This window comes from Aythya ferina (assembly GCF_964211825.1).
Source record: "Aythya ferina genome assembly, chromosome: 8".
NCBI classification, from domain to species: domain Eukaryota; kingdom Metazoa; phylum Chordata; class Aves; order Anseriformes; family Anatidae; genus Aythya; species Aythya ferina.
The window spans coordinates 14330594-14352524 of record NC_140304.1 but is presented as its reverse complement, the minus strand read 5'-3'; the positions used below and the strand labels follow the sequence as shown (position 1 = coordinate 14352524).

The 21931-nt window shown below is 51.6% G+C and overlaps 1 protein-coding gene across 1 annotated transcript in view; it reads left to right on the top strand.

Moving 5' to 3' along the window:
* The first annotated feature begins 1731 nt into the window (after positions 1-1731).
* NMNAT2 (nicotinamide nucleotide adenylyltransferase 2) overlaps positions 1732-21931 on the top strand; it is a 25370-nt gene continuing 5170 nt past the window's right edge. The window contains exons 1-10 of the mRNA XM_084527556.1: positions 1732-1869; positions 16037-16125; positions 16621-16688; positions 17083-17161; positions 17807-17933; positions 18552-18632; positions 18728-18772; positions 19251-19327; positions 20900-21001; positions 21710-21777. Of these exons, the coding sequence (XP_084383682.1) occupies positions 1785-1869; positions 16037-16125; positions 16621-16688; positions 17083-17161; positions 17807-17933; positions 18552-18632; positions 18728-18772; positions 19251-19327; positions 20900-21001; positions 21710-21777 (821 nt within the window). The 5' untranslated portion in view covers positions 1732-1784. The remainder of the gene's footprint in view (positions 1870-16036; positions 16126-16620; positions 16689-17082; positions 17162-17806; positions 17934-18551; positions 18633-18727; positions 18773-19250; positions 19328-20899; positions 21002-21709; positions 21778-21931) is intronic.

Sequence of the window (21931 nt, the reverse complement as noted above, 5' to 3'; positions counted from 1 at the left end):
GTCCTTTTTGTGCGTGTAAACTCTCCCCATTTTCACAAAGGCCACCTGCTGACTCCCCACCTCAGTATCAGACCTTGACTTGTGGATCTGTGAGACATCACACCGGGCTGCCGTTCCGGGTGAAAACCTGGGATCATGGAAAGCTGAGAGTACAGAGTGCAACAACCAGATGAGAAAACCCCAGATCCTCTGCCGATTTGGTGATTATTTCAATCTCAGTATTATGAATCTGGGAAATGAGCACTTGAAGCAATTGAAGAACTTGAAGGAAGAAACAAAGTATGAAGATACCTAAACAATCTTAATTTTGCCCTGTATCAGTCTCTCTCAGTAATTATGTTGCTGTTATTAAAATGTATTTGTTGTCATCCCAGATTTTATTACATGGGTTTTTAATCAGTGACATGTTAGTGACAAAAGCCTTGTCTTATCCTAATTATAGCCTTGTGGCTCCAAATACAGTCTATATGCAAAACTTTAGAAAATTTGAGTCTATATGGGTGTGTAAAGTCTTCATTGTTCCCTTGCAAATACCATTCCAGACAAAGAAAAAATGTGAGACAAAGAAAAAAAATGTAAAAATGCTGCATTCCTTAAAGAAATCCCTTTTAATCCTTGTAATTCAGAAAGTATCTAATGGATTTACTCTTAATTCTGACAGTGTGTGCTGCACGTTCTTGACAGAAGTACTTACACACTAAATAAAAGCCAAATCCCTCTTGGAAGGGAAGGACAAAGCCTCCATCTCGCAGCCCCTGCCTGCCCAGCTCAGAGCATAACTGTGCAGATCAATCCTGCACGGCCGAGCTGTAACCTCAGACAGAATCGGGGACGGAAAAGTGCCAGCAGAGCTGATTGCATCTGTGGCCAATGCTCAGCTGCTGCATATAAGCAGGAGAGAAATCTGCTACCAAGCTGACCTTCCCCCAGAGATAGCCTGACGAGGCAGTGTCACATCCCAGGAGTGCTGGGGATGTTTGCAGAGGTGGCTACACCAGGCTCTTAGGTCCACGATCTCAATGCCCCCAAGGGCCCCCAGCAGCTTCACCCCACAGCACCCTGTGGCAGCTTTGTCCAGGCCACGAGCCATGCAGGGAGCAAAAGCTGTTGAGCTGGAAGAGGTGCTCAGTGGTTCTGCTCGGGAACCTTCACACCTCGGCTGGAAGTCACTCTGTTCACTGGACAAGGGCCCTGCTCTCTCCTTCCTTGTTTGGATGGCCGTGTATGACTTGGGGCACCAGAAAGGGACATCCCGCAGGCTGTCCCATCCTGTGTGGCCTCAAACCTACCATAGCTCTGGCAGCTCCCTCCAGCTCAGCCATGCTTGTGCCACAGCAGCTGCCCCTGCGCTTCTAGTTTGTGCGCTGTGTGGTCACTGTCACCAACTGGCTCAGCTTGGCTGTCTCCCTTATGCTTTGGATTAAGAAAAAATTGTGCTTGGAGCACCTCGCCTGAGCTTTAGTTTCTTTCCTGCGAAAGGAGGCAAGGCACAGTGGAGTGAGGCGAGGAGCCCTGGGACCATCGCTGCCTGCGCTGTGCCCGGGCTGCAGCTGCTGCCTCTGCTAAAGGCGCCGAAGCATCTGCAGTGGGAAAGCAGCACCCCCGTCCCCCGGCAGCAGATGTAGGGCCATTCTCCCAGCGCCCTTCTCCCCTCCCGGCCACCGGGGGGAGGCTGCGGGAGGCGGCCCCGGCCCCGGCCCCGCCCCGGCCCCGCTCCCCCCCGCTCCGCCTCCGCTGCAACCGCACCGAGACACAAAAAAAGCGGCTGGGGCCGGGCCGGGGCCATGACGGAGACCACCAAGACCCACGTTATCCTGCTGGCCTGCGGCAGCTTCAACCCCATCACCAAGGGCCACATCCAGATGTTCGGTGAGGCTCCGCGGGGGAGCGGCCCGGGGGGGGGACACCGGGGGCGGTGGGGCCGGGGCGGCGGGGCCGGGGCTGTCCGCGGCCGTGTGGTGCTGAAGGCCGGGGGGGAGCAGCAGCAGCAGCAGGAGGAGGAGGAGGAGGAGGAAGAAGAGGAGGAGGCGAGGTCCCGGCCTCGCCAGCAGCCGGAGGCCGCCGAGGAAGACGGCTCCGCTGTGGGGAGCGGCACAAGGCGCAGGGGGGGCCCCGTTTGCGCTCCCCTTGTCGCGCCCCTGCCCCTAAGACCCCCGGGGCCGTCCCGGCAGTGTCCGCCAGCCTGCGGTCTCCGCAGCGCTTTTATTTTCCCCCTGGCTGGGGAGGGAGGAGGGAGGGAGCGGGCCAAGCAGCTACAGCCAGGTATGGCGTAAGGGAAGGAAAATACGGGCAGCTGCTGGAGGGATCGGGCTGCCCAGCCGTGTGTGTCCGATCGTCAGCCGCAGGGGTCGGACACGCCGGTGGTCGGTGTCACCGAGCGCCCGAGGGGAGCGCCGGGTGGCGGGGATGCCGAAAGCACTGCTCCAGCCTGCTCAGGGGAAAGGCAGGGATGGAGGGAGGCAGGGATGGAGGCAGGGAGGAAGGGCAGTCGCTGTCAAAGACAGTCTGGCGTGCCATAAATACTGACTGCCCGGATAAAGCTCGGGCTGCCTGGAGATCCCCGTACATCAGCCGCTCGCCTGAGAACGTGGGTGCTGCGAGGGTTCTGCATCCACGGCACACCGCCCCACGGCATGGAAGTGCAGAGATCGGCCGGCTCCTCGCACACGCCTGCCCAGGGCACGCAGAGAGGATCCATCCCCGATGGCTGGTGGGGGATTTCAGGCTGGAGAGCAGGTGCTGAAGGGCTTGTGCTACAGCTGGGGAAGCATCCCTGGGGTTTCTATCAGCTGTACGCAGGTTTCTAAGAACAAATAATAATAATAATAATAATTGAAATCAGCTTGGGGTATTTCTGCATCAGACCTTGTTTTTGTAGATTATCATGAGATGGTCAGCAGGCCAGAAAATAACGGCTTTCTGGATGCAAATGATTACATTGTAATTTCTTTTCCTAAGTGCCAGCAGATTTTCTGGACACCAATATACCCAAAACTTCAAAAAACCCATTCCATAAGCTAAAACCAATTGCAAACAAAAAGGAACAAGAGGAACTATTTAAAAATCAAAACATAATTAAATGAAATTACAGGGTCTTGGTTGTGACCACTGATAAAACGGATTCCTGTAATCCATATTATTAGAGATGACGTTCTGATTAAGAAAGGTAAAACTAAAAATATCAATGTGGCCCATATTCAATGGACTAAAAAACAGTAACAACATTTAGAAAATAAGGATCAGTAAAATATTGCTTTGCAGTTGACACACGAGATTTTTTTTCTTTTTTTTGGCTCAGTGCTGTTCAGTATCTTTTATCAATGACCTGGAAGAAAATATATAATCCCCGCTGGTAAAAAGCGCCAATGACTCCAAAGTGGATAGAACAGGAATTAATGATGATAACGAGTCAGTTGTGCTGCCCGACGTGGTCTGTTTGATAGAAATGCCTTACTTGAACAGTGAAGTCAAATGCAAAGTCATGTGTCCAGCGAGGAGGAATGCATGTCACATATAAACAACAGGCAAACAAATGTCTTCTGCCAAACCGTGATGTTGTCAAGGACTGAGGAGCAATCGTACGGAGTGCACTGCATACAAACAGTGCGATGCTGTAGAAAAAACAGCTAGTGCAATCCTTGTGCATGCGAGCAGGGGAGTATCAAGCAGAAGAAGAGAGGTTGCCTCGTTTTTACATACTGCATTAGCAAACCCTTCCTGGAAGAACAGTAACGAGAATTGCATTAGCTCCGGAAACCAGGCTTTATGGTGAGAGCGGAGAGAGGCTCGGTCTAGATTTACAAAAGCCACAAAGGAGAAACGAGATCATGGCCTAGGGGTGTCTGCACGAGGGAGGGATGTGGGACCGGGGGGGGGCTGCTTCTCTTGGCAGAGGAGGGACTGATGACATGCCAGGAGCAGGTTGGGATGCCACACAAGTTCAGACTAGAAATCTGGTGTGTGCTGTTGAGTGAAATTAATCAAAGAGTAGAAAAAGACATTCAGGCACCTGGTGGATTTTCCATCACTGGAAGGCTTTAAATCAGAACTCAGCAGTTTTCTAGGAAGACATGTTTTAGCTCAGAGAGGATGGCTTGATGTGGAAATTTTCTGTCTGTATGTCCTGGAGAGATCCTGGACTGTAAGGTCCTGAGAAACCGGGACAGGGACATGAGAGTCTTCTACAACTAAAGGACATGGAAATTAGTTCCTAAATCCCTGTCCATTTTTGTTTGAGGACTCCCTCACTCCCTTTTTAAAAGAGGAATCGTATGAGGGCAGGGAAATCATGACCAAAACTTGTATTGATCCTTGAGCTCTGTGCTATGAGAACCCAACAGAAAGAGTGTCCTGTCCTGTAAATGCTGTATTTCCAAGAGCTGAATTTGTGCAAAATGACTGTCTTTATTTTTTCAGATAAATATTTCGGCTTCATTGGCCTGTTACAGTTTGTTGCCTACCGTAAAGAGATACCATTTATCTATTTAATTCGTGGCACCAATTAAGCTGAGAGAACATATAAAACTTGCACTGGCATGCCACTATAGACATACCACTGTATGCCCATCACATGTCTCAGTCTGGATCTTACCGTGTTTTATTCAGGCCAAACGCCAAATTCAGGATTTTTTCCTGAATGAGAGGTGTTATTTGTTAGTTATTTGAAAGGCTCTTCTAATGGGGGAAATGTTTCCCTAATTTCCCCTGAATGTAAATTTAAGACTCATTATCATGATGCTCAGGTTTCCAGGAAGCTGGGAACTTGTCCCAGCCCCAGACCTCCAGCTGCAGTCCGTGGCTGACCCTGGCATCCATGAAGGTACTGCAGCCAGGCTCCTTCCCTCTCCACCAGTTCCATGGCTGGGTCAGTGGGGCTCACCAAGCGAGCCTGATCTGTGTCTGTGCATATACAATAAACATCTTACATAAAAGCTAATAATTAACACAAAACATAAATATTGCATGTAAGGAAAAGGAGGTGAGATGCTTTGCTGTACAGCTGTCCGCTTTAAGGGCTTGCGACAACACCCACATAGCCCTGAAAACACTCTGAGTTATTTGTGGTGTTAGATGTGCTTTGAGATGTACGTGTATTCTGAGTCACAACTTTAAGTTGTATTTTCTATATTTATGTGGCAACAAGAAACTCAGCCTAGGATGTGGTGGGGGGGAAGGAAAGCTGGGAGGAAAGAAGAAGGCAGAGGTGGTTTAATGAGGCTTTAACATGATCACTGGTGGGCTTCAGCCTGCGGTAAGAAGCACCCATCCTGGCCTCACTGCAGTTCTCCCCATGTGAGCAATGCCACCCAAAGGACAAGAGCCAACGGGCCAATGTCAAAAGCAAAATACTATCTGCATGGTGATGCAAACGGACTGGAGCCTGTGCCGGCGCTCTGCCAGCTTTGACAAGTAAAGCGTTTCCCTGCCACGTCCCAGCACAGGGAACCCCAGCACAGCTGTGTCTCCTGCAGAGCACAAAACCACAGGGCAGCCTCCAGAGCAAGATGGAAAGCATAGCTTAAATTAAAAAAAAAAAAAAAAATGTAGTTCACTTTGAAGGTAGTCTTGGGCATAGTACTGGGATTAAAGGTGTCCCTGTGCAAGGTCACAGGCTGCAGGGTCGGTGTGGTTCCCTCTCAGGGTGTTTCAGGGTTGGAGAGGGAGGTAATGAAGTGCTGGAGCTGAGGGGAGGAGTTTCTGTTGGGGGAGCTGCTTTGTAGCACTGCATGGAAAAGGGCTTGTCCCATCCCATAAATGTACAAGATCTGTGGGGTTGTCCCGATAATTCCTGCAGCCGAACCTCAGGGACTGGAAGGAGGCGTATCAGGTCAATCAAAAGGCAGTGCTTTAATATTGATTTTTTGTTTATTTGTTTTTCTTAAATTATAGAACAAAAGGTTACTTTCCAAATGCAATATTTCCCATTTTGGCACTTCTGACACATGTCAAACCTGACCTGTGCACTCCTCCACCCCTATTTCCCCCTCTGTTCATCAGGCTTTGGTTAGTGGAGCGTTTCCTGGCCCCTCTGCCCTGGCAGAGGATGGTTTCAAGCCCTGGTGGTGCAGTGCTCATGGGAGCCTGGAGGCTGGGGCACGGGGGATGCTCAGAGCTGGATTTGAAGGCAGCACTTTGGGCAAACCCCAAAAGGGACACAGTGCTCTTATTTCACTCTGTCAGAGGTGTCTGGTTTTATTTACACCATTTTTTTTTCTGCACTATCAAGCACTGATAGCAAATGGGTGATTTTAATTAAATCTATGGTGTCTGCCTGCATCCAGACTTCCTCATCTGCTGCAGCTTGGGTTATCGAGCCCTAGGTTGCTGAGCAGGGGCTCTCAGCACCCTACGCACTTTACATCTGTTTGGCCATGGATATGCCCACACACTTCATTTCACACAGCTCCGAGCCCTGGGCACGTGTAGAGAAGCAGAGCTTGTGCGTTGGGGGAATCTCAAGCCCTGAAATTCAGCAAATCTCCACTACCTTCCCTTCCCCACCCTTTTTGTCTAACTAGAACTGAACTTTCCCCATATTCGACGTGCATCTGTCGTTGAGGTGAGCTTGTATCCCAGCCATTAAGATGGGTAAAAAATCTCTCTGACACCATGAAATACAAGGCAGCAGTCTGAAATACAATACTTCGGCAAACAATGGCAGAGGGCTCCGCCATTAAAAGTAAAACTCTCCGGTGCTTTGCTTCTTAAGAGAATTTGAGCTATTAAAAATCCCAGCAGGCTGAGCCGCTCGCTGCTTGTTCAAAGCAGCCCCTGGAGCTCCTCTGCGCTACATCAGTGGGCTTTGGAGCCAAAAGGACCAAGCCTGGGAAGGAAAGGGGAAGGAAAAAGCAGGGGCTGAGGCTTTTGTCACTCTTGTGTTGTTTCAGTAGCCTGAATTTCAGGAGTCACGTTGTCTTACTAGTTGAGACAGCTGAAGTGTAAGGCAGCTTAATGAGCTCTGCACTGCCTGGAACAGGGCTGGAAGAGACGGGTGAGCAGAGGGACAGCTCGTCCTGTCCCCTCTTCCTTAAGTGCAAAAATATCTGCAGATGACCAGAAGCAAAATTCCCCCTCTAGCAAAAGCTCATCAGGGATGTGAGAGAGGCTTTGCCTCTGCAGCCAGCACCATGAGCAGGAAGCGAAGGCTGCCTCATGCTGCCATTTCATCCCTGCAGAGATCTAGCCATGCCCTTAGGTCCAGTGATTGATGATCAAGGTGTGCGAGGGGGCCCAGGGTGGGCTGGAGGACATCGTAGATGGTGAGGTGCGCATTTGGGCCTGGTTTTGCTCCCCGCTGAGGTGCCAGAGCGTGGCTGGGCTTGGGGAGTGCTGGCAGCACAGGGATCAGCAGAAACAGGAGAGATGTTATTTGTAACCCTCCAGGTGAGTTATTGGACATCGGAAGTCATAGCAGGGCAAACTCCACTCCTCCGTGCTCACATCTTAGCATCCTTTACGTTAACTTGGGCTGGGCTCTGAAGCACCCAGAGGAGGACCCACTGCCCCCCAGCTTCCATCATCTCCAGTATCTCATCCCATCCTTCTGATCCCCAGAGCAGAGGAGCTTCCCTAGCACCAACTGAAACTCCATCAATAACTGCTCAAGGAGTCTTCTAAACTATTTATAAGCTCTTAAATATTTAGCAGTATTTGTTACAGCTGGTGAGGCTCTGCATTGTCTCTAAAACAACACCCCCTGCTGAAACGTGCCACGTGCTACCTTCTGCTTCAACCAAATGCAAGCAAACCCAGAAATTCACTCTTACAACCTCATTCAAGCAAGAACCAGGGGCTCTACTTCCATTTCAAAACCAGAGGCTCACACTAAGATGCTCACACCTCCGGCATGGTCTGCCCTGTTACTTTTGAGCAGCAGCCCGAGCAATTTTGAGGACATCGCCTAGCTGTGTGCTGTGCTCACATCTCTCCTGCATCCTTGGGCACGTTGCTTCAGCTCTCCCAGCTGGTGCCTCTAATACAGCAGGATTATTGAGATTTTGAGAAGATGCAGAAGAGCTCCCATGGAGCATGGGGAACCCAGACGGAGCAGCTTTGCTTGCAGCTTCTTTGCTTGATGCCTGGGGGCATCAGGAGGGTGATGGGGGTCTCAGGAGCCACCATGCAACTGCACCCCAGCAGGGGCAGTGCCCATCCCTGCCCCCCCCAGGGCTGTGCCCAGGCAGCGTGCTCACTGGGATGTGCTGCCACAGTTTGGATATGCAAGACAAACCCCATTTGATTGCACAAGAAAGGAAGCTGGTGGAAAACAAGTGAAAAAAATCCTCTTTTTTCTCCTTTAAAACAAAAAAAAATGCTCTTGGTGACAAGGATGTACCAGCCTGCAGCTGGCTGCAGTGGGAGCGGCACCTCTCTGGGGATGAGCAGCGAGGCACCTGTCCTACATCCACCAGCATCCTGGCAGAAGAAGAATGGGACCATTTCCACGGCAGGATAGTGAAAATATTTGCCATGTGCCTTCTGCTGCTGAGTTTGTCCTACTTGACTCTATCCACAGGCCTGAGGCAATAAAAGTGAGCAGTTGGGAATAGCTGGAACACACTCACCTTTGTTTGCCAAAGGGTTTACTTTGGTTACTGATATTTGGGCTCTAATCAAAGTAGAGACACAGCCATGTGATGCAAGTTTGGGGTCAGACCCTGGGGGGAATGGGAGGATCTTTGCTGTGGGCTGGTGTTTCCCCAAAAAACGGCCGGTGGGTTCCTTGGGGAGATGGGCAAGGAAAAAAGCAGCCAGCAGAGGTGTACTCACATCCCCAGGGGTTCGTGGCAAAACCAGACCACTTTGTCTCTGCAGCACCTTCTTTCCTTCCTTCCTGCTCAGGAGGGCACAGCTCTGCACCATTCCCTGCTCCAGTTCAGTGGGTTTGGGGCATTTTGTCCTCAAATGCTCACCTGTAATCATTTTGGCCCGTTTCTCTCTAAACACTGCACTGGAAGAGGAAGGAGCTCAGCACCTTTCTCCCACAGCAAGTCGCACCTGCAGAGTCAGTGCCCACCCACAGGCACCAGTGCAGCTCTGGTGCCAGGAAGCAGCTGCCATAACAATGCCCCTGCACACACTGCTCCTCAGCTCCAGGTGGGATCACCCAGAGGGGAAAAGCACCCTGGCCTGGGTAAGGCTCTCCCTGCGATGTGTCCTCTCAGGCTCCGTGACCCGGACCCAGACAGACTGGCACTGGCCTGATCCCTTCCAAGGCCCCATCTGGCCAGGTCTCTTTGTAGGTCAGCTCACTGGGAACTGACTCAGCCTTCAACCTTCTCTCTCTCTTTTATTTTTTTTTTAAAGTCAGGATGCCATGAGTGGGCCACAGATGGCAATGGCCTGAGCATCCTTACTCATCCTTCAGGCGGCTCTCCAGGGCCCAGGGGGGTTGCAGGGAGGATATGCAGGCGCTGCATCTCTGAAGGCTTTAGAACCTCGGCTTCCACCTCTAGTATCAAGGTATCCTGCTGGCTGGTTCTTTTTTGTGCCTGTGAGAAGCCATTAAAAGAAGAGTGCAGCAACAACTGAAGCCATTTAGCATGGAAGTCCCTCCCGATCTTCTTTATCCAATGCCTGGGTGCAGCTCGGGACTAAAGGAGTGGGGGGAAAGTGTAACGGAGCAATTAGCTTGGAGATGAAAAATCATTAAGCATTAACGGGGCTTAATGGGATAGCTCTACCCCCTCCTCCCGCTTCTTTGGAAAGTGAAGCTCTCCTTGGAGAGCAGCCAGGGCTTGTTTCTGCAGCAGGGACATCGCCGTGAGCCCTGGAGAGCAGGGCTGCTGAAGCCAGGCGGGCGGGCAAGGGGTGCTGGGGGACAGAGAAACGACAGGTTTGTCACACAGGTCAGCCTCGAGAGCTGTCCCAGCCCGGTGCCCGAATTCATTTTTCAGCATTATTTGAAGGCCCAAGTGGATGCAGCTACAAATACATCCCCGATTTGGCATTCGGAATCATATATATATGTATTTGTATACATCACTCAATTAGGCCAAGAATAACTACTGGCTCCTTGCCTGACTTAGGCAGAGGGTATGGAACAAGATTTAGACTCAAAAGTGCTGCCGGCTAAAGGATAAAGCATTGTGCTTGCGTATCTGGGTCACTGGTCCCCGCAGGAGCAGGAATTTTGGCTGGGGGGAAGGCATCCACCCTGCCCTCGGTGCCTGTGCAGGTTTGTAGCAGGGGCTCCACAGCATCCCCCAGGCTGCATCTCCTTGCCTGGGAGAAAACAAAGGAGAGAGGAACTCGGAGGGGCGGGGATGGATCAGGGACGAAGGCAAAACATTTGAAATCCCACCTTGAAAGATTAAGCACAAGGAATATTTGATTTCATTAACATCAATTGAGGCAATGGAGCGGTGCCAGTGGGGCAGAAGTGTTATGATTAAATATAGTTGGTGAAAATCTCCAAAAAGAAATGTCTCTTAAATAAGCATCGACTTCCTAGCAGGGGAGCAGGATGCTATTTCTGGAGCGATCTGGACACAAAACAATCATTTATCGTTTCTCTAGCCCTGGAGCATGCCCTGTGATCAGTCCTTGCCTCACCATTGTCTCAGAGGGGGCGGCAGTGCCAAACCCATACAAAATCCACTGGTGGCAGAGGGGAGGAAGGCTGGGCTGGGGACACAACCCCTGCCAGCAGGGAGGTGTCAGCAGGACCCGTGTCCCCCCAGCGGGCTCCTTCTGTCCTTCCCTGGCTCGGTAATGGTTGATGCCTGACGGCGTGGACGTGGTAGTGTTTGTCACATGGTGCTGGGCAAAACCAGGCTGAGGAAGGGCCTGGAGGTTGGGGCACAAGGAGGGCAGCTCAGTCCTGCTCTTCTGGCCACAACGCTGGAGGAAAGCCCACCGCTGGCACTGGGATGCTCAACACCAGCCCTCCTGCTGCTCCGTGTGACGTGCCCAGCTGCTGCCCCGTCCCACCAGGTACCAGCACTGGTGGAGGGGAGACTTCAGAGGATGCAGAGAAGCATGTCAGCTCCCACCACCGACATTTTCCTCACCAAGAAGCTGTTTCATTTCAGTCCAGCCCTGCTCTCTCAGGCCAGCCTCAAGAGCCATCGGTTTGGAAACCTTGTCACCAGGCTGAGCGCAGTGACAAACAGGCCAGGAACCCAACAAACCTGGGACCCAGACTCCTGAGACCAATGGCTTTACTGACAAAATCTCGTGGTTTTTTTTTTTTTTTTTTTTTTTTTGCTTGTTTGTTTGTTAGTTTTTTTCCAAGCAGCAATCTTTGCATAAGCAGGGAGATAAGGCCAGGAGCTGCACTGATGGCTGACCATAAGGAATACAGATGAGAAGAGCAATGCGAAAACCTTTGCATTATCTTTGGCACCCCCATGTCTGCAGGGAGTCTTCAACCTGCTCCTCACAAGCAGCATACTTTGCATGAAAGATAAAAGTTTTATTTAAATAGGCATTTTCTGAGAGGGCATAATGGCCCAGGGTCTTGGAGGAAGCACTGAGCACCACAGTGTCGGAGCAGCCATGACTGCTCAAAGCAACGATCCAACAAATCCAGCATCCTGCTTCCAGCTCCAGAAACCAAGAAAAAACAACCAAACCAAACAAGTAAACCCACAGGTCATACTTTGGCATGGAGCAACTCAGCTTAACCCCACCATGTGCACAGCACCGTGCTTTTGGGCTGGAAGACCCAAAGGCAGACGAAGACTCACCCTCAGCTCTTTCAGCACGAGTCGTGACCTCCACCACTTTCCACCATCCACGCTGTGGGCACCACCATCCCCTCTTAGAAGACCTAAAGCAATTTTCTCTTGCCTCGTATAGAGAACGACACTCAAGGCTGGATAAGCTTATGTGTTTGGACAGGCATGGCTACAGCTGCCTGTAGCTTTCTTTATCTCTACATTGAAGAGTAATTCAGTCCAAGAAAATTAAATCTGTGAAAAAAAAAAAAAAGGCTTTAATGCAGTTTTGTGATTAAAGCACTGATGTGCCACAAACTCACACCACCGTCTTGTGACATCCCAAAGCCATGGTGCCACCTGCCCCAGGTCCTCTGCCGCTGTCCCAGCATTTATCTTCTGTCTCCTGGTGTTTGGTATTTCTGTCACAGATGTCAAACTCTTGCAAACGCAAATCCCAACTTTTAAATATGTATTTTGTAGAGCAACAGAATTCTTTCAGGTTTCTCAAAAGGCTGATGTGCAGTGAGATAGCAAGTGAACAATTCAGAGCAAAAACATCCACCTCCTCCCTCCCGTGAGCTGCACCACCGGGGCACCTGGGCATCTGAAAGGATTTGTCCTCCCGAGGCTGTTGGACTTGCTATAGAAACAGGCAAGCACTTTCTCTGCCTACAGCTGCTGGAATTATACAGGATCTCTTGGGCTTCCACTCCTTTGCTTGCAGGTGCCCAGAGGTTTTTCCAAAGGGCACTCAGGTCCAGTCTCTCCTGAGAGCTGCTGTGGAGAGGATGTGGCGCAGGTTGGGGTCAGTGCCCAGGGCTGTGGGATCAGAGCTGGGCTAGCTCACACTCACACAGCCCTCAGTAAGTGTGTATCTGGCTCAATTTTTTGGTTCTGGCCACCAAAAACTTGGGCCCAACTAAGAGTATAGGTCACCTTCACAACCATGAAGCCATTCTGCCTTCCTTAGAGTTAATTTGACAAAGATGATGCACACAAACAGGAAGCTTGGAGGTGAACGGGTTGGTGTTTTCAGTCTTCTCATGGCAAGTAAAATCAGTCCAGGGCAAATCAGGAACTAATGAGAGGATGTGTTAATTTAGAAGTCCATGAGCATTTTTGTTAGATTTTTTTTTGTCTTAAATGCAAAACTTATATTCTATGCTGTCTTTTTTATTTATTTATTTATTTTCCTAGTCTGTTAGAGATCTCAGGGCAGGTTCAGGAAAAAAAAAATACAATTTCCCCCTTCACAACTGACTAACTTTAGAGGTACTCCTGGGAAAGCCGTTAACATGAAGGATGTGGGGCTGTTAGAGTGGGTCCAGAGGAGGGCACAAAGATGATCGAGGGGCTGGAGCACCTCTCCTATGAAGAAAGGCTGAGAGAGCTGGGGCTGTTCAGCTTAAAGAAGAGAAGGCTTTGGGGTAACCCCATTGCAACCTTGCAATATAAAGGGGTCTTATAAAAAGGACGGAGAAGGACTCTGTACTCAGGTAGATAATGACAGGACTAGGGGGAATGGTTTTAAACTAAAAGAGGGGAGATTTGCATTCGAGGTTAGAAGGAAATTCTTCACTCAGAGGGTGGTGAGGCACTGGAACAGCTTGTCCAGAGAGGTTGTGGCTGCCCCATCCCTGGAGGTGTCCAAGACCAGGTTAGATGAGGCCCTGGGCAGCCTGATCTAGTGGGTGGTCACAGAATCACAGAATTGTCTAGGTTGGAAAAGACCTCAAGATCATCGAGTTCAACCTCTGAACTAACACTAACAAATCCTCCACTAAACCATATCGCTAAGTTCAACATCTAAATGTCTTTTAAAGACCTCCAGGGATGGTGACTCCACCACTTCCCTGGGCAGCGCATTCCAATGGTTCAGAACCCTCTCAGTAGAGAAGTTCTTCCTAATATCCAACCTAAAACACCCCTGGCACAACTTTAGCCCATTCCCCCTGGTCCTGTCACCAGGCACGTGGGAGAATAGACCAACCCCCACTTCTCTATAGCCTCCTTTAATGTACTTATAAAGAGCAATAAGGTCGCCCCTGAGCCTCATTTTGTCCAGGCTGAACAAACCCAGCTCCCTCAGCCACTCCTCATAGGACTTATTCTCCAGACCCTTCACCAGCTTTGTCACCCTTCTCTGGACTCTTTCGAGCACCTCCATGTCCTTCTTGTAGCAAGGGGCCCAAAACTGAACACAGTACTCAAGGTGCAGCCTCACCAGAGCCAAGTACAGGGGGGACAATCACTTCCCTAGACCTGCTGGCCACGCTGCTTATTATGCAAGCCAGGATGCCGTTGGCCTTCTTGGCCACCTGAGCACACTGCTGGCTCATATTCAGCTGACTATCCACCAATACTCCCAGGTCCTTCTCTGCCAGGCAGCTTTCTAACCACTCAACCATCTTCAGACTTCCAAATCTACAGGAACACTTTGGCTGCAGCCTAAAAGCCACATGGGGGAGAGCATTGCCTGCGATGTCGAGCAGGGACCTCTTTCCATTCCTCCTCAACTCCTAGGTCACCTTCCTCTGCCTGACAGCAACAGGGCAGGGGGTCCATCCCCATTTGGGGTGTCTCACCCTGGTACCTGTCCTTCAGGCCACGCAGGGAGTTGCTTCACGAGTCTATCTCATGCTCACACTCTCTGATATCCCTCAACCTCTCGACTTCCTCCTTGAGTTCTGCCATGAGGCAGGCCAGGTCGTCCACCTGCTCACACCTCACGCACACAGTCTCTTTGCCCCCCACAGGTGGTAGCAACAGGCTCAGGCACTCCCTGCACCCGGAGACCTGAACTGCCACAGTTTCGAGCGGGCAGTCGGTCTGGGTGTGAACAGACTTCCTGGAGAGCGCACTGTGCCTGGTGGAGACCATTGCAGCTGAGCTAGAGGTAGACCGCCGTTAGAGGAGGTGTTCGTATGAGCCGGGGGGAGCTCTCTGCCCTTCTTGCTCGCCCTGCATGTGCGAACTGCCGCGCCACGCCCCGTTTGCCCGTCCTCTTCGCCGCTCTCCTGGTTGTTCGCGCTCCCTAGGGGCAGTTTATGAACCGTCGAGGAGGGGGCGCTGCTGGCTCCGCCTACGCCTCCTCGCCTCGTTCACCTCCCTCGTGAGGGCTGCCGGGTCCTGGTGGCTCCCTCGAGTGGGCTTGGTGCCAGAAAAATTAGCCCTGCCAGTCCGATCCCCCTCTCCGCTGCAGAACACGTCTGCCCCAGATCCGATCGCCTCGGCAAGTCAGGGTGTCCCTGCCCATGGCAGGGGGTTGGAACCAGCTGATCCTTGAGGTCTCTTCCAACCCGAGCCATTCTGTGATTCTATCAACATCAATAACAGCATGCAAGGAGCATCCAAGAGGCAGAAGCTGCCACTCTTTCCCTACAATTCCTCTTTTTAAAACACAAAATGGAGAAGAAAGGCTTTTTTTTTCATGACAGTAGGCTACAAAGGGAAGTCCCAGGGAAGTCACCACATAATCCTCATCCCGCAGCTATAAATGGGAACAAAGCTCCCTTTCTCCAACGCTCCTCCATTGAATGCACATAGGAGTCTGGGGTCAGAGCAAGATTTTAGGCTTTTCTGGGGACCGGTTCAGTGTTTGTGGAGGCCCTGAGCATGCACAAGGGGCTCTCAAGCTTCTGCATAGGGTCTTTTTATGTACATAACTTATACCACACATAGCAATAATCATGCAGGAGCACTGATTTTAGCAACCTGCCCCAAAGGGGACAGCCACCTTCACCCAACGCCCCTACTCCTCTCAAAACCCCTTTCCAACCCATTTTCTCTCCCTTGGTTATCACAGGGCTGAGCAAGCCAAGATGTCCTCCCCACTCCTCTGCACAAATCAAATTATTCAACCCCATTTTAATTCCTTCAGACACCAGCATGTACAGGGCACAAGGACTGGGAAGAAAGCCAGAGAGAGGATTTAGGGGGAGTCTAAGAGGCGCACTAAGGCTGACAAATGTCTCACTGGCTGTCCCAGGGGCATGGCAATCACAATACCTTTCTTGAATTCTATATGTCCCAAAAGCGGTTTTCATGAAAAATATTCCTTTTTCTGCATGTCAAAACTTGGAGGAACAAAATAATTTTTTAATCAGCCCTGCAGAAGACAATAAAAGGCAGCGGAGGATGAAGATGTTAGAACCCTTGCCTAAATGATGGAAATTACTAATTTTGGGGGGTGCAAGAGGTACCAGATTCACAGCTGGGAGCTGAGGGTGCAGCTTTTAGGGCAAGGCAGGTGGTGGCTATATGAAGCTGGAGGTGAACCCCTCAAAGGGCTTTTGGCAAAACCAAAAATATGGTTTTGCAGGGCTCGGTGGATTGGGCTGGTGCATTGACCCCCTCTTGTTCTTCCCCTCCAGAGAGGGCCCGCGATTACCTGCACAAGACTGGGCGGTTCATCGTCATTGGTGGCATCGTCTCACCTGTGCATGACTCCTATGGGAAGATGGTGAGTTGTCCCCGTGATCTCTCTCCTCTCTGTATGCGCCATGTTGAGCGTGCTGGAGCCACGGGAATGCCTCCAAGAAGATGGAGAGGGATAAAACCACACAGGCTTTAGGTAAAACTTGCAGTGAGAGCCTGTAACCAGCTAAAACTAGAGAGCAAAGAGATGGTGGTCATTCTGCTTGGGTTGGGTTGTCTAAATGATTTTAAAACCTAGTTTTATTTTGAGGAGAACAGCAATATAAGTGAGCTTTAGAAGTGTGTTCTAGAGAAAAACAAACAAGAAAAAAAAGCAAACAGCATAGGAGTGGAGATGTTCTGCCTTGCCCAGCATCCTGGGTCTGCAGCCACCATACCTCAGCCTCGCGGACTGCCGCAGCTCTGAGAGGCAGGACTCCCCCTCACCCAGGAATGAGGAGTTTAAATTGCTCTTTGCAGCTGTGTTTATGGGCCATCTTTTAATCTTCATTTTGATCGCTCCTTCACTCCTCTCCTGCAGGGCCTGGTCTCCAGCCGGCACCGCCTGACCATGTGCCAGCTGGCCGTGCAGTCCTCCGACTGGATCCGGTGAGTGGCCCCGATGGTCCTCATGGTCCTCGTGGTCCCTTCCAGCCTGAATAGTCTGTGGGTGACAGAGTCAGAGCCACCCTGGGAACAGGCACTAGGACCAACGGGCCGGCAAGCACTGGCCTGCAGGAGACCCACATCTGAGATGGGACCAGCATCTCAGCTGCTTTCAGGAGGGAGGGTCATAGCACACATAGACGCGTCCGAGCCAAGTGGAATTTGGGTACCTTGAGCAGGAAGGAGCCTGGGCACGGACACACGTGTTCGGGTCCTGTCCCGCACAGGGAACTGTGCAAGGAAGGGACAAGTGGGGATGACGCCATCAGGGAGAGCTGGGTGGAAGGGCTGGAGGAAGGCCACATGAGGACATCAGCCCATGCTGTTGCTCCTGCAGGGTGGACCCCTGGGAGTGCTATCAGGACACCTGGCAGACCACCTGCAGCGTGCTGGAGCACCACCGTGACCTGATGAAGGTGAGTGCCCTTCTGCTGTGGGCACCCTGCGACCTAATCCCATGCCAGGATCAGGCAGCCATCCTCCACCCAGCTGGTGCTCCTGAACCCAGAGGTGGGCACCAAAGACCAAAACAGAGAAGATGCAGACAATTGGCTGAGCTGGAGGAGTGTGTGAGGCCCCTTGCCACAGCTATTGTATTGCTCCTCCTCCCTGCACACAAAAGCAAACGGAGCCCTTCAGATCAGCTACTCGTGTTGTCACCAGTAAGCAGGGGCCAAGCAAGGAGCAGTAGATAACAAGGAACACTTCCTCTAAAGCAGAACTGTCCAAATGCCCAGGCAAAACTTCTCAGAACTTATGAGCACCTCCAAGTGACAGAGGTTGCACCTGCCTGTGCACAAGACAACAGCAACTTTGCCAGCCTTAAGGGCCAGTGCAAAAACCCAACCTCACTGTCCTAGTCACAACTCGTTGGGCCCAAGACCCATCTGGTGGGGGTCACATAGCAACAGGAATCCTAAAATGAGTCTGGATGTGTCTGTCACTAGTGATGACCTTCATCTCTGGGTACAGGGGCTTGCTACCAGGGTGGTAAAAGTTTTGGGAGGCACCTCCAGTCCTGGGGAAGCCACCCTTTCAATTAAACTTCTTCCTTGCTGCAGAGAGTGACTGGCTGCATCCTCTCCAACGTCAACACCCCCTCCATGACCCCTGTGATCGGACAGCCCCAGAATGAGTCTCCGCAGCCCATCTACCAGAACAACAATGTTTCCAACAAGCCCACCGCAGGTAGGTGGCACTGGGGGTAGAGAGGAGGAGCTGGCCACCCGGTCCTCACATCCCAGCCCAAGCTACCAAACACATGCCTCTTTGGGTTGAGCTCTCCCAAGTTCCTCCAGCTCATCCTCCTCCACCGCTAATGGTGGAGCAGAGATTTCCCTCATCCTCCTCACAGTTATTTGGTGTGCTGGCACCACTGGAGATAGGGAACGGCAGGGTGCTTGAACTCTTTGCAGCCCTGGGATCCCCAAGATTGACCGGAGGCACCTGCCTCATGACTCATACTTATTTTTGGTTGTCTTTCCTAAATCAAACAAAAGATTTCTATACCTCCATGTTAAGCTGCCCCATGTCCATGCTCCTGATGAAAACCAGCCCAGCTCCCTCTACTCTCCTGGCTGCATATTTCTGCCCTTCTCTGCTCCATCTGAAAAAAAAAAATCGTTTTTCGGCTGGCCTGGGTCAGGTCTCTCAACAGGATCCATTGCACCTAATGGATATTTGGTTATTTGAGGCTGAGCCATCTGCCAGAGGAGGTGGCAGGAGCTGTAGTACCCATGTGTGGGAGCCTCCCGTACTCTGTGCAAGTGGTCAGCCCATCTTACCTCTTTTCTTCTCTGCCTTTAGCAAAGATCCTGGGGAAGGTGGGAGAAAGCCTGAGTCGGATTTGCTGTGTTCGCCCGCCCATGGAGCGCTTCACCTTTGTGGGTAGGTACAGGAGACACCCAGCACCACCTCCAGGCCCTCTTTCCCTCCCCAGCACCCTTACCAGACACTAGCACTTCTCTTCTGCCTCCCCCCAGATGAAAACGCCAACCTGGGGACAGTGATGAGATACGAGGAGATTGGTGAGTACCCAGCCCCTCGCCATGCCGTGCCGGTGCTCAGCAGTGCAGGAACCCTGGTGGCAAGGGACCTGGGACCATCAGCTCCCAAGGGCCTTCCAGATTTCTCTGTGGATCAAGCCCCCACAGCGGATCACAGAGCACTTATGCGCGTCCATAAAATGCAGAAATGACCCCTGTCCCATGGTATATCTCACCTCCAGGGCACAGCAGCTACCTAGGGGCAGACAGCACTGACACAGCAGCACACAAGAGGAGATGAGATAGTGTATGGGGTAGTTCGGGGTGAACTTTCTGTTTGGCACCACTGGGGATGCAAGAAGGACCGTGGGATCTTTAGCAGGACATGTTTTGGCAGGGGGGAGGGGATTTTTTTTGGTGGAAGGACTCACTCAAGCAGAGCAATGGGATGACAGCAAGGGGGGAGGTCTGCCCAGCCCTGTTTGCCCCACCTCTGAGCTCTTCCACTTCCTTCCTTCAGAACTCCGCATCCTCCTGCTCTGTGGCAGTGACCTGCTGGAGTCCTTCTGCATCCCTGGCCTCTGGAATGAGTCTGACGTGAGTCACCGCTGGGACCCCCCAGTGCACCTTCCCCAGGCTCCATCCCTCCTCCACTGCTGCCTCCCCTGCACCCAGCACTGCCGGGAGCTTCCCAGGTCCTCCAGGCTCATAGGAGCCACCCCTGCTGTCCCCACCGCACCCAGCCCATGCCTCCCCTGCACAAGTAACCATGTCAGCAACCCTGCTCAGCTTTCCTGGCCTCCAAACCTGTGCCTGCTTGCACAGGGTCACCCAAGGCACAGCTGCTGCAGGATAACCCTCTCCTAGGGGATTTTGAAGAATGCACTCCCATTTGTTTTCTCTTGGAAGGAGACAGGATCAAGTAGGTGCGTGCCCCAACAGAGTAAGGTGACAAGGTGGGAAAGTAGAGTTTTACAAAACTGCTGTAAGAGAAGCATTGTCCTGACATTAGAAATTGAAGACATTTGAAACAATATCAACAGCTTACACTCAATGAAAGAAGCATGAGTAATAATAATAACAACAACGATTAAAGGAGAAAAAAAAATAATAATAAAGGAAGAAAGAAAAAAGGAATTAAGACTAAGAAGAAAAATCATCTTGAATCCTCAGCCAGATGTTGTCTGACACCATCTCACGGTGGGGCAGCGAGCGAGCCAGCTGCAATAATGGCTGTGGTGGAGTTGGTGGGGAGAGCAGGCATCTGAAACTACATCCAGATTGCAGAATGCAAGGCGAGAGATGGAAAAGTCTCTTCTCCCTTGCAAAAGCAGATCCGACCTGCAGATGGCAAATTACCCCTATAGAGATGCCTAGCTCTGCGTTTTGCTCAGATGTTGGTGCTTTTACAGTGAACTGCTAGGATTCTGGCATGGTTCAGTGCTCTGAGACACGAACCCATCTCAAACACCAGCCCGAGGGAGAGGGGCTGGATTACTGACCTGCTCATCCCCTTCTGTGCGCTGAATCACAGCTGGTGACCGCTGGAAATAAAAAATGCTTCAGCCAGCTCTGGGCAAGTCACTTTGCCCCAGGCTGGTGGGAGCAAGCTGCATGGTGCTGGGATCAGTGCCTCCAAACCTCTTCCCTTCCGTCCTGAACCCAGCCATGGTGAGACAGCCTTGGAGCACCATCTCAGGGAGAACAGTAAATAATAATGTAAACACAAAGAGGGCCAGGGATGAAGGGCTGTGCAGACAACGTGCCTGACCCAGCAGTGCAGCTGCAGCCTCTTCCACTCAAATCTCCAGTGAGGCAGAGTTCATGTGCTCCTCAGGCAACATCTGCTGCTGCTAGCCTTTCCACCATGACAGGTCCTCCCTAAAGCCTAACTTTGACCTCCATTAATAGAATTTAACCCTGTTCCTTTTTATTTCATCTACCACAGACCACTCAACATGTCACCAGCAGCACTCCTTAATAAATCCAAGTTTCTCTCAAAGGTTGCCCAGAAAGGGAGGAAATTTGAGACTAGCTCCATCCAGACCTTTGCTAAGCATTCATGGTGTGTGCAGCTCCATTTTGGGGGGGTGGGGGGGTAGGGTGGGATGGGAGATGGTAGCAGTTTTTGCACTGGGGTTATGAAAACTCTCTTTGGATTGATTCTAGATGGAGGTGATCGTTGGGGAGTTCGGGATTGTGGTGGTCCCCCGGGATGGAGCAGACCCTGATCGGATCATGAACCACTCCTCAATACTCCGCAAGTACAAGGTAAGGGGATTCACACACAGTCAGGGAATCAGAGAATACCCCAAGCTGGAACTAGAGGATCATTAAGTCCAAGGACCACCCAAAAATCAGACCCTGTGTCTCAGAGCATTGTCCAAATGCTCCTTGAACTCCAGCAGCTCGGTGCTGTGCCCACTACCCTGGGAAACCTGTCCCAGTGCCCTACCACCTCTGGGTGCAGAACCTTTCCCTAACCCCCAGCCTGACCCTGCCCTGTCCCAGCTCCATGCCGTTCCCTCGGGTCCTGTCGCTGTCCCCAGAGAGCAGAGCTCAGCGCCTGCCCCTCCACTCCCCTCATGATGGAGCTGCAGGCCGCCATGAGGTCTGCCCTCAGCCTGCTCTATGTGGGCTGAACAAACCAAGGGGCTTCAGCCATTTCTCACACATCTTTCCCTCCAGACACTTCATTATCTTTGTTGCCCTCACTGTTGCCCTTTGCTGCACTACTTCCATGAGATGAAACTTTCTTGTGAGCCCAAATGAGAGCCTCAAAGTGCCACCCGGCCCCACCAACATCACACAGGGCTTGGGGGAGTGGCAGACAATTCCACCTTGGTTTTGCCCCTGCTGCTTACAGGGATCAGCAATGGGGCCACCAAGCCCTGCCCAGCTCCCTGTCATCAACTGGGCACTGGCTGACACCAACTTTCAGGCCATCCCTTTGCTTCTTTCTTCTTCCTCCCTCCACAGAGCAACATCCTGGTGGTGAAGGATGACTCGAACCACCCCATGTCAGTCATCAGCTCCACCAAAAGCAGGTGGGTGATGCTGAGGGCCTCCTGCTATGGGGGGGAATCAGGGTGTCCCCAGCCAAACCCTCCATCCATGGGGACACCACGGTGTTCCCAGCCCTGGTCAGCCCTGGAAAGGGGCCACCCAACCCCTCTGACCCATCCTCTTCTCCCACTCCCC